The sequence below is a fragment of the Mastomys coucha genome, unplaced genomic scaffold (assembly GCF_008632895.1).
Source record: "Mastomys coucha isolate ucsf_1 unplaced genomic scaffold, UCSF_Mcou_1 pScaffold21, whole genome shotgun sequence".
In the NCBI taxonomy this organism is placed as follows: domain Eukaryota; kingdom Metazoa; phylum Chordata; class Mammalia; order Rodentia; family Muridae; genus Mastomys; species Mastomys coucha.
Window position 1 is genome coordinate 75,750,486 of NW_022196904.1, and position 12,800 is coordinate 75,763,285.

Genomic DNA, 12,800 nt, shown 5'->3' on the forward strand with positions numbered 1-12,800 from the left:
GGGGGAGTGCCCTGGCTGGGGGAGGGGTAGGTTGGTGGGCAGGGGGAGGGGGAAAGGAACAGGGTTTTTGTTTTTGTTTTTGTTTTTTTAATTTTCTGTTTTCTTTTTTTTTCTTTTTCTTTTCTTTTCTTTCATTTCTTTGTTCGAAGGGGAAATTGGGAAAGGAGATATATGACAAGTATTTTGACAAAGAATGTATAAAATGTTTTGGAGAATATCAGCAAAGCAAGCTATAAATGTGAATTCAAATTTGAAAGAAAAAAAATCCCAAATGAAAAAGATAGAGGCCTGTGGTAGAGACAGATTACTAAGAAACTAACAAATTGAGTTATTGAACAGTGAAACCAAGGAATAGGTAAGGGTAACAAAGTAGAAATGAGTTGCTTTTAGAATATATAGCCTTTTGAATCCCATGCTAACCTTTCCAAAACTTGATTCTCACTTTCAAACTGAAATAATAGAAACTCAATTTAATTCAGTCTCATTAGGGCTCACAGCAATAATAGGTAATTACTGATATCTTTGTGTTTAGTTTGATTGATGTCTATAGCCCAAGGCTATGCAATTGGTCCTTAGCCTGTCTTTACAAATGACATAGAAGTAATTCAGAATTCAGAGCAAAGATGGATGATTAATGTGTCCCTTATCAAAAAGACCCAAGTAGTTTGCTATTATCTGTAAGTTTCTCATACTAGTCTCATCATAAATATAGGGAAAACTAAGGTTGAAAGAGAAATGAATAACTTTTTCACAGTGAGTGAAAATTAGTGATACAGGTTCTGAATTTGTAAATCAGCTAGCCTGTCTACTGATTTCCAGCGCTGATGGTTTCTCACAGAGGTGGGCTGAATCTGAACTAACCTCAAGAAGCTCCCGTTAAGGATGTGTTCAGGCAGTGCTGACAGTATTCACACTTCCCAGAAGGTCTCTGCTGTGTCCAAGGAAGAATGTGACCAGAAAGAGACTCTTTTCACAGTGATGACCTGAATGCGGTGGTATCGTTGAAACTGCCCACAGGTGAACCCCCCAAAGCAGCAAAAGCCATTAAAGCCAAGCTTGCTGGTTGTTCTGGATCAGCAGCCACTAGGAATCTGCACTGAGAAGTGTGGTGTCCTGCAGGGTTCCAGTGGATCAGACCAAATTTTAGTTACTGTTTCAGGTTTTTGTTTTGCTTTGTTTTGTTTTGTTTGTAATCTGACTTTAATCTATGCAATCCAATCCACAGCTAATTTATTCTTAACTCATTCCTGCTCAGACCCCAGGAAACCTCTGCATAATTCAGACACTGCTGGCCCCTTCCTCCAAGCAAATCACTGCGTGGGGGAAACCTGAAACCTTTCCAGCAGACCGAGCGCCTGCAGGGTGCAGAAGCGAAGGAATAGGGAGATTAAGCAATTTGCCATGCAAATGCACCATACCAAAGAGGAAGCCAGTGATGAAAGTTCCGGAGAAAGCCAGCATCAGTGTCCCAGCACGGAGCCAGCGTTGGTGGCGTCCCAGGGCCTCCGCGGAATCTCTGTCCGGCAGTGCATTCCACATCTCTGGCAACTGGTTTTTCTCAGCAGTTCTCCTGTAGCTTTACTGTAGAGATTCTGCGGGCTAAAATTTCCTCCCACTAATATTCCCCTGAGAAATAAAGTCTCTCCTAAGACTTTCTCCGCCCCAAATTCTGGCGTACTGTGAACCAGTTGTAGTTAGGGTAAATGCCTGCTAAAAGATAATCCGGCTTCTTTGGAGGGACACTTCACAGTTTCTCTTTGAAATTTTACTGACAGGGCTAAATAGAGAGATAAACAACAATATCAGAAAGTAAAGATAACTTGCCAAATAGTACAGCCTGTACTCAGAAAAGTATTGCAGAGTCCTTATCCTTGCTTAATGATCCGTACTGACTTCAACAAACTTTGTTTGAGGAATGTGAGAGACTTAGTCCTGAAGAGCCAATACACACATGAGTGAGCACCCTTCATTTCCTGACAATTTCTCTTTCTGTTAAGCCAGTGCTTAAGTCTCTGTTGAAATATCTTCCTGATGAATTCCAACTCTTCTATTTTTTTTGACATCTGAAATACATGCCTCCTCCCCACGTTATTTGTACATAAGTAGGTAAATTAAAATGTGACCTGAATACCATCTTTCTTAGTGCAGGAGTAATAGATTCAGATAGAAATACTGAGTAAAGAAAATATGTTACCTTAATTGCACATCTTTTTTAGATCTTCTTTTGAGTGTTTTGGATAAAACACAGGATCTACAAACATCTAGCCCAGACTCTGAACACCAAGAACACAACATTAGAATTAATGAAGTCATTTACATCTGTAGCAGCTCAATGGAGCCATCTATGGCAGCATGAGGAGTTTCTTAATCATTATGAAGCTAGATCCTGGTAAAACTGGATCATTGGCTTTTAGACAGAAAAGACTGTCAAAATATGTTAATAAAAGGCACAATTCAGATTTATTAAAGGAATTTTCTAATTTAGAGTTTTAAACACCAGGTTTAAAAGAATGGAGAATTCCTAAAACAAGGTAACATATACCTCAGCATGGGTGTGGGTTCTCTAATCAAATTGTAATTTCTTACTTCAATGCAATATATGCCATTTAGATAGATTTTGAAGCTATAATCTTTACAGTTTTACTAGAAACCCTAAATGACATAATAGCTCATTTTCTGCAGTCCACCTGAGAGAATTTTGATTGATGATAAAGTTACAGTATAGGTCAGCAGGATACAGGAAGTTAGAATATCTTTGTAAACAGAATCAATTGGTTTGTTTCTGTGATTCTCAGATGATATAAGTATTTAATCCTTAGTCTGGGTCCTTGAAACTAAATAGCAAATAGCCACAAACCTCTATATGAAAAAAAAATTCATTTTTATTGACAGAAACCTCACAGCAAACATTAATTGTATGGAAATCCTTGCTTCTCAGCTGGTAAGAGATATGATCAGATTGCAGGATGAGGTGTTCTTTCCCCCTCTTATGTCCCCATACTTGTTGAGTATTCTGCCTCATGAACAGACATGCATCAAGTCCTTCAGTTCTATAGGTTCAGCTCCTTACTTTACCTAGTCTGAAAGCTAGTCTTATCACGAAGGACCAAATGATGGCATGGACCACACACCTGTCAAAATCTTTATTGCCTCAAATTTTACTGAGTTAGGTTTTCTGACTGTCAGGACTTTGATGTTACACAGAGAACACTGGCTAACCCCTTCTGCGACTGTATTAAATTGATTCAATGGAAATGAGAGGAATGCAATTATTTTAGCTAGTCAGCATTGGAGTGATGGTAAATCTACTCTTATTCTTCAACTGAAATGATCTAAAATTCTTTTGAATCAGAAGCACACTCTCATTACATGAACTGTAGTGACTGGCCTAAAACTCAGAGAGACCCACCTGCCTGTTCTGCCACATCTGCCTGTAAAGGAATTTTTCATAAATAACCCTTGGAATTAGACTGGTAACAAGACTCAGAAAACTCAAAGTCGTAACATCCCACCATTGTCAGATTAATTCTCCAAAACATCTGCACTACCCTTTTAATCTCCCAACTCAGAATTCTTCAATGCTTCCCAGTTAACTATAGAGTGAATCTGAATTCTGGAACAATGCACAAAGGATGTCTACACTTTGTGCCCTCTCCAACAGTTCTTCCACTAAGTGCCATGCATTTGTATGCTAATTCTTTACTCTTGAACATGTGACTCAGCCATAGAACAAAAATAATAATAGGCTCTGTAAAATTCTGGTATAAGAAGGGTTACTACAAAATTCTGGCCCCTATAACTGAATCTTTGGATAGGCAACATACTGCACCCTCCTCTTTCAACACAAAAGTATTAAAAAGTAACTATTTACCATCTATTTTTTTTGAAGTCTTTTTAAATTCAACTTCACACACATATTCAGCAATAACCTTTGTTTAAAACTATATTATGTTCACTAAGCTTGAATCAAATGAATGTCTTGAGAACAGAAAGAAATATATTCCAAACAACAAAATGAGATAGATGCCCATACAGGAAAGAGTGTTGTTTCACAAATTCAAAAGGATAATATCAATTGAAATGAAATATGGGCTATATAACCATTTTACACACTTAGGCCAAAGTGTTATCTTTGTCTGTGGGATTCAGTTCTCAGGGAAAGGGGCAAACTAACTCATTTTGTCTTATCTCTTATTTTCAGTAAAGAAACCTTGCTTTTGAAAACATTTTAACATAATAAAAAAATGCATCTTTTCCAGAAATGCATGGACTTTATTTTCATTTCAGATTCAAAAACTGGTGCATGAAGCCCTGAGTATAGGACTACAGAGCTGCCCAGTTATTGCTGGTGGGAAAAGGTGCTTATTGCAGGAAATATTAAAAAAGTGAACCCACCAACTCTGTGGGGCAAGGCCATACTCCGGTGCTCCTGCCACCACCTCCAACTCTCTGGAGCTAGTCCCGCAGCATCTGCGTCCCTTGTCCTGCAAACCACTAGTTCCCTCTCTGCTATAATCTCCTGTAACCGGTGTTCCCACACTCAAGACTCTTAAGCTATAGTTAACCAATTAGATTTATGTATAAATAAAATCATAATTTATAAGATGACAATACACAATTTCTGAGCCAATTGATAATGATAAAGCTTTAACCCAATTATTCTAACCTTTTGATAATACCACCTCAGCCTCCATTCTCCTTCCCTCTTCTCTTGAGACCTCTCTGTCTCTTCCTCTCTCTGCAACTTTTAGCTCTGCCTCCCTTTTCCCTGTTCAATCACAGACTTCCTCTGCACTAATGTAATTGGACAGGTGCTAGCAGGACATTCAGATGCTATGGACACAGTCTTCTCTAGATGGCTGAGAGCCTAGGCACTGAGCCTGAAGCCAGTGACCATCATTGTTGCCAGCTGGTGCTGATGGCATCTAGTATTCCTGACTTATCATGGCAATCAGGATAATCTGTAGGGCAACATGGGAAATGAGAAGGCGGAGACTTGCTGCATTTCAATGTTCAGCTGAGACTCACCAGCCTTGAACACCATGATGTACAGCACACCCACATTCATGCTCTCATTTTGTAGTTGTTCACACTGTTTACTTGATTTCTATGCCTGTTCCTTGAAAAATACAGGTGTAGTTCAGTTTTGAGCTCCTACTAGTAGGGCCAAACTCCAAGGTACTATAGCCCCCATCTCCATCCTTGTCCTAAGCTCATCACAGAATCTGCTGCCATATCCCCAGCTGTATATTTCCTGACACTAATCTTTGACACATGCGGAAAATTATTATAGTAATCTCTGGTCTGTTTTTCATTTGTAAATACAATATTTTCACTCTCTAAACTACTCACTAAATAAGATACTTGTAGAAATTTCACATTTTAATAACTGAAGAAAACTGAATAAAACAGAATGTAGGGGCATAGATACAACATAATATATTTTTTAAGATTTATTTATTTATTGTTCCATGTAAATACACTGTAGCTGTCCTCAGATGCATCAGACAAGGGCATCAGATCTCATTATGGATGGTTGTGAGCCATCATGTGGTTGCTGGGATTTGAACTCAGGACCTTCAGTAATGTAGTCAGTGTTCTTACCCACTGAGCCATCTCACCAGTCCCTACATAATACATTTTTAAAGTTACCTAAATTCTTCTTCATCAATTGTTTTTGAGTTACTTCCCTATCACTTTTAATTATTTTCTATTGAATGTCTATGAAATTAGATATTATAATGGCTATTCAAGTTTACTTCTTATCTCTCTCTGTTTTGAAAACATTTTTTCTAGCTAGCCCTTTACTCAGAAATTATACTGTCTTTTTTCTGAGGTGTGTTTCTTGTATGAAGCAGAATAATGGATCCTGTTTTCATATCCATTTTGTTAGTCTTGTGCTTTCTTGTTGTCTATTTTAGGTTTCAGTTTTACTTGAAGTATTTTCTGTAGAGCTGGATTTATGGATAGATATTGTTTAAATTTGGATTTTTCTTGGAATATCTCCTTTTCTCCATCTATGGTGATTGAGACTTTTGCAGGGTATAGTAGTCTAGGTTGCCATCTGTGGGTTTTTTTTTTTTTAAGGATTATAAGACATCTGTCCAGGCCCTTCTAGATTTAGAGTAGCTGATGACAATTCTGGTGAAATTATGATATGTCTATTATGTGTTATTTATTCATTTTCCCTTGGACATTTTACTATTCTTTATTAGTTCTATGGATTTATTGTTTTGATTATTATGTGGCAGGAGTATTTTCTTTTCTGGTCCAATCTAATAAGTGCCTTGTAAGCTTTTTGTATATTTATAGGCATCATTTTCTTCAGGTTGGGAAATTTTCTTCTTTGACTTGGTTTAAAATATTTCCTAGTACTTAGAGCCAGGACTCTTCACCTTTTTATATTCCTATCATTCTTATGTTAGCTCTTTTCATACTATCTAAGATATTCTAGATGTGTTGTGTCAGGAATATTTTTGGCTTAGTATTTTCTTTAACTGATATATCAATTTTTTTCTATTGTAGCTTCTATGCCTGACATTTTCTCTTGCATCAATCTTATTGTGTTGGAAAGGTTCTGTAGACCAGGCTGGCCTCAAATTCAGAAATCCACCTGCCTCTGCCCCCAAGTGATGGGATTAAAGGACTGTACCACCACCACCCAGCTTGATTTCTTTGATTTCTTAATCTTTGCCTTCATCCCTTATTTCATTAAACTGAAGTTATTTATTTTTAATAAGATTGAAATATTCTGTTTTTTTCTCTTTTGTTCATGTGGCCAGCTTTAATCCATCGTATCTGATAAGTAGTGAGTTATTTCAATTTTATTTAGTTACCTTTAATTTTTACAGTCCAGTCATTACCCTCTCTCGATTTGTCCTCCCACATATCCTTATCCTAATCCTCCTCCTTCCTATCCCCAAGAGGATGCCTCCTGACCCAGGCCTTCCCATTCCCTGGGACTTAAAGTATCTACAGGGCACCTCTACTCCCACTAAGGACAGACCAAGCAGTCCTCTGCTATATATGTATTGGGGACCTTGGACTAGTATGCTGCATGATTGGTGGCTCAGCATCTGAGAGATATCAGGGGTCCTGCTTAGTTGAGACTGCTGGTCTTCCTACGGGGTCACCATCCTCTTCTAATTCTTCCAGACTTTCCCTAGTTCTAGCACAGGGGTCCCCCTTTTCAGTCCAATGGTTGGGTGTAAATATCTTCTTCTTTTTCAGTCAGTTGCTTATCGGGCCTCTCAACAGACAACCATGCTAGGCTCCTGTCTGTAAACACATCAAAGCATCAGTAATGGTATCAGGTCTTAGAGCATCCTCTTGAGATGCTGGGCCTGTCACCAGACCTCCTTTCCAGCAGTGTTTTCTCCATTTTTATCTCTGTAATTTTTTAGACAATTCTAACTCAGAGTTTTTGACTATGAAATGGAGTTGCCATCTCTACTGGATGCCATGTCTTTCTGCTGGAGGTGGACTCTATAAGTTCCCTCTTCCAGTATCTGATTATGTTCCCCTTTTACTCTCCCGCTACCTTCTCCCACCCAGGTCCTTCCTTCCCTCTGCCTCTTGTGTTTGCTTTTTTCTTCCTCCCAAGTGGGATTGAAGCATCCTCACTTTGGCCCTTCTTCTTGTTAAGCTACTTGAGTTCTGTGGATTTTATCAGGATAGTCTGTACGTTTTTTGGTTACTATATACTTATTAGTGAGTACATACTATGCATATCCTTTTGGATTACCTTACTTTGGATGATATTTTCTAGTTCCACCCATTTGCCTACAAAACTCAGGATGTCCTTGTTCTTAAGAAATGAATAGTACTCCATTGTGTAAATGAACCACATTTTCTGTATCCATTCTTCTGTTGTGAGACACCTAGGTTGTTTCCAGCTTCTAGTTTTAATCATTACTTACTGAGTTTCCTCAGGGATTTTGTGTCCATAGCATCTGCAGTTTACATATTTATATTTCAGGGTATGTATCTAGAAATCATAGGTATGTACATATTCCATCTTGGAAAACTATGGTTGGCCAAAGTACTAATGTGCAGCCTTTACAAGCCAGGTTTTTGAAAATCTTGCTTCTCCATACCTTTACCAAAGTGCTTTTGTTTCCCTTGTAACAAATGAAACAAAGAAGTTTCTTCAAACTGTACTACACATTTAAAATGTTTTTTTGTACTGATTATATTTTTAGTTTTCTGTTTTTTTTTTTTTTAACTGGGAATATTATTTTCCTTTGGTTTTTATTGTGGAAGGTTTTGTATTTAATTTTGTCTATAATTTTGTTATTAATTTTATTCAGTAATATGGTATTTTTATACTTACCTTACTTTTCTCTTAACTTAAAATATGTAAGAATTGATATGTGAATGAAAAGTGGTCATTTTTACTCATATTAAAATTTTTGAAGTATTCATGATTCACAAAACCATTCACTATATGGAGTTGTTACAGAGGTCTATTTTTAAAAGTACCAAAAGAAAAGTGTCAATTGAAAGAAAGACAAGTCCTTTGAAATATTATTGAAAAAAGAAAACAAGGAAGAAAGAATCTATTGATTCCTTAAATAGTAGAATACAGACAGAATGTCAAGGATACTTGCCATTTAAAAGCACCCTGACATCAACACACAGCACTTTGAAACTGCTCTAATTTGTTTGGAACATAAAAAGTACTATCATGCAGAAACAGATTAGAAGAAATGTTAGAAAAAAATATCACCATTCAATATCTTTTGACATTAAGGAAATGAATGAAAGCCACATTGAGATTCCATCTCTGCCACAGAAGGGCTACTCTCAAGAAAACAAATGACAAGTGCTGGCAAGAGCATGGGGAAAAGAACTTTTACTCACTATTGGAATATAAATTAGTCTCCCATTGTGGAAATCTACTAAAAGTGGAACTACTATTTGACCCAGCTATACCATCCATGTGCATTGCTGCAGTGTAAAATGTGCCATTGGAGACAAGAGTGGGTAATGAGGGATGACTATGACTATAGTATGTGTTTTCTTTTTAATATACATATGAGAATGTGAAAAGAAAATATGTTACTTTCAAAAGAATTTTCTGACATATAACTTCATCTAGCTCTATGTATTTACAGAAAATTTCATTTAACTTTAAAGTAATAAGCCTGGGCTGTGTTGGCTACATTTCTTTGCTTTTTAATGCTAGACTTATAACATGTATATTTAGAAATTTTACTTTGTGATCCTCTCCAAGATTTCTATAAGTGAGTAATTTCCTTCATTCTCATATTTGTTTGATACCTGTAAGGACATGTACACCATTTCTGTTTAGGAGTTCAGGCAAAATGCCCTAGGACTGCTGACACCAGAAATATTAAAACAGTAATTGTGTGGAAATTTATAAAAGCCTGAAATCTTACATGGAATTCTTTGGGCACAGTCCCAAGTCTGAATTCAGGGGTGACTACTGTTTACCTATTCATGATTATTCAAGTTTGGAATAAATAGTAAGAAAAGTCAAATCACTTTAAAATATGTAACCACTTCATTGAATTTGTAGAAGCATTACTCAGAAAATCACTTAAAAACTACATGGTACTATGTAGATGCATTCATACCCTTACTTCAAAAGACAATGACGAACATTACTTACAAATAGTTACAAAGACTGAACATGTTATCTAATAAAATGGACATTGATACATTGCCCAAGGAAACATTATGTTTAAATATCAATATTTTTCATATTGACTCTATATAAATATTTCCCTTTCTTACAAACATAGACACTGAGTTAGAGGATAATGCAATACTTTGTAGAAATATAGAGATCAATTATGGTTTCTTAAGGCTTTTATAGAAAAAATATATTTAACTTGTTTCAGTGTTTAGATTGTTGAACCTAATCATCTATGACATTCAGCATACCTTGCAAGAAATTATTCTCAAAGGAGGCTCAAAAACTTAGCATCCATTTTAGACAAAATGGAATGATGCTTTGATCTGATAAAGTACAGTGTTCTACAGACTGGTCAAATACATGAATTCTCAGCTACAATTTCATCAGAATGTGAACCAACATGACACTTTCACTATCAGTAACAATTACTCTCAAAACAAATTCTGCCATTAACCTAAAAGTACAGGCCCAGAGGTTCAGTCCATTATCATCAGGGCATGAGCATGTCAGCATCCAGGCAGGCATGATACTGGAGGAGCTGAGAGTTCTACATCTTCCTCTGAAGGCTACTTGAAGACTGGCTTCCAGGAAGCTAGGATGAGGGTCTAAAAGCCCACACCTACAGTGACACAATTCTTTCAACATGGCCACAACCTACTCCTATGAGACCATACCTCCAAATAGTTCCCCCTACCCCCGCCCCAGGGCTAAGAATATTCAAACGAGCACAACCTGTGAGGAAACATAGGAAGTAAGGACTCTGGTCCATTAACAAAGAGATGAGACATGTCCTTGGCATTCTATAATATTCTAGTACAGAAATCAGTGCTGGTTCCCTATCTAGTTCAGCCATCAACCTTCTGAATGTCTTTGTGTGGTAGTAATTTTTCTCTGTGCACACTACTTTTGGGATTGTATAGTTCTGATCCTCTATAATTGAATTATATATTTATGCTCCTATATAGCTTTTTCTCCAGGTCTATGTCTGTGAGCTATAATACAATGTGCTAATAAACAGTTTCTCAATGGAAGGGTAAGTCCTAATTGACAGCATTTGCTGAATAAATTCCATGATGTATGTATTCCTACAATGGCCAGTTTAAAGTAAGTGTGATGTTAAAAAGAACTGCCAAGAATTGCCTTCTTTGAACTGAAAATTCAGAGCAAATTTCAGCACAACACTGTACCAAGCTTGTCCATGGGGGAATAGTTGTTAATTTTAAGTGTTACACTCCTAAAATTCAACCCAAAATCTAGTCAATCAATATATGCCTATTGAACATAACAAAGTGGGTCTCCTATTCAGTTTTACTCATCATTCTTCAGTCCCTACCTGTTATAGGGTATGGCTGCTTTCTACACTGAACTCTCTGACTGGCCCCAAGGACTCGGCTGCTTTTCCCCCAGACTGTACCCTATATAATCTAGACATTGTAGTTCCCTGTCTCTCTTTTGCTCTTTTTGTAACTTTGGACTTTTGACTGCTATACTTAATTCTCCTCTGTCCCTTTCTCTCCCCATCTTTCCACATGATTCAGAGTCATGACCACTCTGGACTCTCCCAGACATGTCTGCCTCTTACTATGCCCTCTCAGATATTTATAATAAACTTACTTGTCCATCATGCCAAAGAACAGTAATGTCATTTTCTTCAATTTTCATCTATCTATGCAGTTCCTTTTTGTGAGTGCCCCATAGCCTCAGTAGTAATGACAGGCCTTGGAACCTCCCCTTGAGCTAGATCTCACTTTGGGTCTGACACTGGACCTTCTTTTTCCCAGGCTCTTCTCCATTTCCATCCCTGTAATTCCTTCAGACAGGAGCAATTTTGGGTCAGAGTTGTGACTGAGGGATGGCCCCTCTCCCTCATTTGATGCTCTGTCTTTCTGGTGGATTCAGGCTCTATAAGTTCCCTCTCCTTATTGTCGGGCATTTCATCTAATGTCTTTCCCTTTGAGTACTGAGATTCTCTCACCTCCCAGGTCCCTGGTGCATTCTGGAGGGTCCCTCTACCCTTTTATCTCCTGAGGCTGCCTGTTTCCATTCTTTCTGCTGGCGCTCAGGGTTTCAGTCTTTTTCCCTCACCCAATACCAGATCAGCTTCCCCTCTTCTTCCCCTCTTCCCTTCCCAGTCCATTTTCTTCCCAGGTCCCTCCCTGCCTCCCCACTTATGATTGCTTTCTTCTCCATCCCAAAAGGGACTGAGGTGTCATCATTTGGGCACTTCAACTTGTTGAACTTTTTGATTTCTATGGACTGTATCTTGGTTATTCTGTACTTTTTTCTTTTTCTTTTTCTTTTTTCTTGGTTAACATCCACTTATTAGTGAGTACATACCATGTATGTCCTTATGAGTCTGAGTTACCTCACTCAGGATGATATTTTCTAGTTCCATCCATTTGCCTGCAAAACTCAAGATGTCTTCATTCTTAATAGCTGAGTAGTATTCCACTGTGTAAATGAACCACATTTTCTGTAACCATTCTGTCATTGGACATCTCTTTTGTTTCCAGCTTCTGGCTATCACAAATAAGACCATTTTTTTTTAATTTATAGGAACATTTGTTTTTACCTATAACATTGTAATTTATTTTATTCAATAACATAATATATTTCATATGTACCTTCCTTTTCTGCTACTTTAAAATGATTAAGAATTGATGTTTGAATGAAATGTCTCACTTTTAATCATATTAAAAATTGTGAAGTGTACATGATTCACAAAAGTATTTTTTATATTGCATTGTAAAAATCTATTTTAAAAGGTAGGAAAAGAAGCAGTGCCACTTGAAAGAAAAGCATGTCCTTCAAAATATTATCAAAAAAGGTAAATAAGGCAGAAAGATTCTGTTGATCCTATAAACAGTGGAATAGGTACAGAATTTTAAGAATGTTTGCCATTAAAAATCAGCCTGAAATCAATACAAATGCCTGAAAACTGCTCCCCTTTTTAGAAACATATTAGAAGAAATATTAGGAAAAATCCATTCAATACTTTATTTATTTATTTATTTATTTATTTATTTTGTTTTTTTGAGACAGGGTTTCTCTCTATAGCCCTGGTTGTCCTGGAACTCACTCTGTAGACCAGGCTGGCCTTGAACTTAGAAATCAGCCTGTCTCTGTCTCCCAAGTGCAC

The 12,800-nt window shown here is 37.2% G+C and overlaps 1 protein-coding gene across 1 annotated transcript in view; it reads right to left on the minus strand.

The window, feature by feature from the left end:
• Positions 1 to 1,721, minus strand: part of Folh1b (folate hydrolase 1B) — an 88,694-nt gene extending 86,973 nt beyond the window's left edge. Inside the window, exon 1 of the mRNA XM_031384376.1 lies at positions 1,419 to 1,721. Within this exon, the coding sequence (XP_031240236.1) occupies positions 1,419 to 1,539 (121 nt within the window). The 5' untranslated portion in view covers positions 1,540 to 1,721. The remainder of the gene's footprint in view (positions 1 to 1,418) is intronic.
• Positions 1,722 to 12,800: the final 11,079 nt, after the last annotated feature.